The 3714-nt window shown below is 57.9% G+C and overlaps 1 protein-coding gene across 1 annotated transcript in view; it reads left to right on the top strand.

Annotated features, from left to right (window-relative positions):
* LRRFIP1 (LRR binding FLII interacting protein 1) overlaps positions 1–3714 on the top strand; it is a 70816-nt gene that overhangs the window by 27824 nt on the left and 39278 nt on the right. The window contains exon 9 of the mRNA XM_007943608.1: positions 2858–2902. Coding sequence (XP_007941799.1) covers positions 2858–2902 — 45 coding nt within the window. The remainder of the gene's footprint in view (positions 1–2857; positions 2903–3714) is intronic.

Here is a 3714-nt window from a genome sequence, read left to right as displayed (position 1 = left end):
CTGTGGGTCAGAATGGACTCCAGGCAGTGGGTGTGGTTTGGGCTTTGCTTCTGTGAAGATTGACAGCCTTGGAGACCCTGTGGGCAGTTCCTCTCTGTCCTCTAGGGGCGCTGTGGGTCGGAATCAGCTTCTTGTTGTGCCGTCGAGTCGGACCTGACTCATAGCGACCCCTGCTTGGGTTTCCAATGCAGAATCACTACAGAAGTAGATTGCCCAACCTTCCTTCCGAGGAATGGCTGGTGGGTTTGAACCACCAGCCGTCTGGTTAGCAGTCAAGTGCCTTAGGCACTAAGCTACCAGAGCTCCTTGAATCGACAGCAGTGTAGGTTAATAGGTAATACCTGCCTGCCCTAGTTAACGTTCCTATTCACTTAGCAGACATCCCAAACCAAACTCACTGCTGTTAAGTTGGATCCAATTCATTACAACCCCTTCTTGGGTTTCCAACAGTATCTCTACAGAAGTAGATTGCCTGATCTTCCTTCTGAGGAATGACTGGTGGGTTTGAACTGCCAGCCTTCTGGTGAGCAGTCAAATGCCTTCGGCACTCTGCCACCAGAGCTCCCCAGCAGACATCAGGGAGCTAGTTTAGATGGGAGGAGGGCTGAATGGGGCTTGGGATCACAAAGACATGCAGATGAGAGGAGATGGGTGCTCTCAGAAGTGCTTGCTCCTAGACCAGAAGGCAGACCACCCACGGATGCACGAAGGGAGCAATGGATAGGTACGCGACCTGGCCAGCAGGGAGGAGGAGACTGCCAGAAGGGTCCTAGCAGAGGGTGTGAGTGTGAACTACAAACAGGAGCAGGTAGGGCTCCTGCTGAGAGGCCAGGTGAGCAGAGCACTGTCCGTGGCACCTGGCAGAGAAGCTGCAGGTAGGTGCTGTCTGGGTGGGTCCCTGGGCTCGATGACTTCCCAGCAACCACTGTCATGCACGGGGCCTTCTGGCTTGGTTTGAGGTGCTGATGTCCCTTTCTGCCTGCCCCTCCCCTTTCCTCCTCTTGTCTGATTTCAGGGGCTCTCCTGCGTGGACCTGGGACTGCCCAGCAGTGGTCTTGCTTCCAAACCCCTGTCCACCCAGAATGGAAACCGGGTCTGTCTCCCTCCTTCCCTCCTCCTCCTCACCTCCTCCTCCTCCTCACTTCCTCCTCCTCCTCCTCCTCCTCCTGTGTGTCGTGTTGATTGCTGATTGCCTTTCCGGGTCTTCAGCCTCTTCGGTGTATCGTCTGTGAGAGAGCAGTGTGCAGGGGGGTTTTCATTGGCTTAACTAATTTGCTAAGACCTTAACCTTTTAAAAGCGTCCATCAAAAATCATGTTAGGACCTGATACAGGAAATAGGGGGTCCATGGGGGGGGTGCCAACTCGGTGTCAACTGTATTTATTATTATTATTAAAAAAGGAAAAACACCTCACTGCCGTTGAGTCAATTGCGACTCATAGCAACCCTCCTTGGGTTGCCAAGGCAGTGTCACTACAGAAGTAGATTGCCCAGCCTTCCTTCCGAGGAGCAACTGGTGGGTTTGAACCACCAGCCTTCTGGTTAGTAGTCAAGTGCCACAGGCACTACACCACCAGAGCTCTTTATTATTATTAAAAATGGGTGTTTTCAGAAGCCCAGGTCCGAAACCTTGGGGTCACGAGCCTGCTGTCCTTGTCCAGCAGTTGTTCCCCATCTGGGCTTTTCATTCGGGTCTGTTTCTCATTCGTGCTGTCACTGTGCCCAGGAAGCAGTTTGGAAGCCCGGCCCCTGTGTCCCTGAGGAGCGGGGAGAGCTGTTTTGTGCCCTTGGCTCTCGCTGCCCGCTCGGCTCCCAGCATCCAGGCCTGGCCTGAGGCCTGGGCTCCCGTAGCTGTAGGTGTCCGAGTCTTGTTTTGATACAAGGAAGCTGGTGCCCAGTGGCAGGTGGAGACCACATTCTGGAGGTTGAGGTGTCATTGGATGTGCACGTAGACTCGCACTGCTGGTGCCTCAGCACCCCGCCCCACCTGGTGTGGCCTCTGTGCTGTGGGCTTCACGGCCTCTGGGACATGTGAGTCACGAGTGGCCTTCATGCGTCAGGCACTGCCCCGCCCTGGAGTGCTGTCTGGGCTGGAGTCCTTTGTACAGGGTTAGAGCTGGGCGCTTCTGCAGTGCCAGCCCTGACACCGACTAGGTCCTTCGCTCCTGCCATGTCCTGAAGGCTGCTACTGGGGACCACAGACAGCAGTGAACCCCGGGCTTCTCCTCCCTGCACAAGCAGAACTGTGTATATGAAGGACCCTGAAGGGCCTCACTGTGTGCCGGGGTGGCACCGAGAGTTAAATACTCACCTGCTAACTGACAAGTTGCCAATTTGAACCCACCCCGAGATACCTCGGAAGAAAGACCTCATGATCCGTTTCTGAAAGGTCAACCAGTGAGAGCCCTGTGGGGCACAGCTGGCCTCTGACGCACCTGGGCTCACTGCGAGTCGGGGTCCCCTCCAGGCCACGGGCTGGTTTTGTGTGTTTGGTGAAGTGCCTCCCCAGCCTAGGAGTTGGAGGTGTTGGTGCCAATTAGCACGGCCCCCAGACTTCTCTCGCACCCCTGGCCCTCCCTTCCAGGAACACCTGGAAACAACTGGCCGTAAAATCATCCAGTTTCAAAGATGCTGGGAGTGTGCGTTCTGAAGCCCACAGTCATTTCTGTTCACCCTCCTTGTGCATTCGGGCCTGCTCCTGTCGGGGCTGCTGTGAACACTGAGCTGTGGCCTGCCTTTCCCGCCAAGCCCGAGTCAGGCCCTCGGGACCACTGGCTGAGGCCCAGTGACCTGTGATGGTGCTGTTTGTGGCCGTGTCCTCATGGCTCCTGAACCTGCCCTCTGCTTCCTTCCTCCAGCCTTCCTCTGTGTGCGGTGCGGCTCGGCCCTCCAGGAGTTACAGGGTGCGTGCACGTGGAGGGTGTGCCTGCTGCCTGCAGCTCACTGCCTGCACACGCCACACGGCAGCACCCACCAGTGCAGGCCACTCCCCATCGCACACGTCAGGGCATGCCGCACGCCAGTGCACGCCACACGCCAGCACCCACCAGTGCATGCCACACGCAGCACGTACCACATGCCAGCGGACGTGTGTTTGCACACCTCCCCCTGCCCATGCACTCTGCTTCTCTCCCCGGCCTCCCTGTGGTCCTGGTATTCTGGCAGCTGGAATGCTTGTGCCTGGCTTCCTGGTGGCGAATTGCCCTCTAACCCGGGGCTTACACACACACCTGTGGTGCCTGTCGGTCCAGTTCAGCCACATCCGGATTGTGGCTCTTGCAGTCCCAGCGAGGACCTTGTGCCCCAGTCCCCGGAGGGCATGAGGTGAGGGGCTATTAGGCAAGAGCGGGGCTGAGGCACCATTGCCTTCACTTTAGGGGCCTGGGTGGTGCCGGCGTGTGCAGTCAGCTGCTAGCCCAAAGGCTGCCGGTCTGCTTCTGCAGGGACGACAGCCTCCAGAGCCCGGGGAGCAGGTCTGCTCCGCCACGCGCGGGGGCGCCCCCGAGTCCAAGGGAGCAGGTCTGCTCCGCCACGCGCGGGGACGCCCCGAGTCGGAATTGGCTTGTCAGCGGCGGGGACCGACAAAGAGGCAGACGGGCTTCGTAGCGTTCGGTGACCTTTGTGGACAAATCCACTGGTCCAGCTGACTTGGGGAGTTTGCAGCTTTAAATACAAGTGCCCGTGCTGTGCAGGGAACCTGAATGTGGCCATTCGG

Source organism: Orycteropus afer, unplaced genomic scaffold (genome assembly GCF_000298275.1).
Source record: "Orycteropus afer afer isolate SDZICR_OR568_19922 unplaced genomic scaffold, OryAfe1.0 scaffold00006, whole genome shotgun sequence".
In the NCBI taxonomy this organism is placed as follows: Eukaryota; Metazoa; Chordata; class Mammalia; order Tubulidentata; family Orycteropodidae; genus Orycteropus; species Orycteropus afer.
This window is presented reverse-complemented; position numbering and strand designations above follow the sequence as displayed.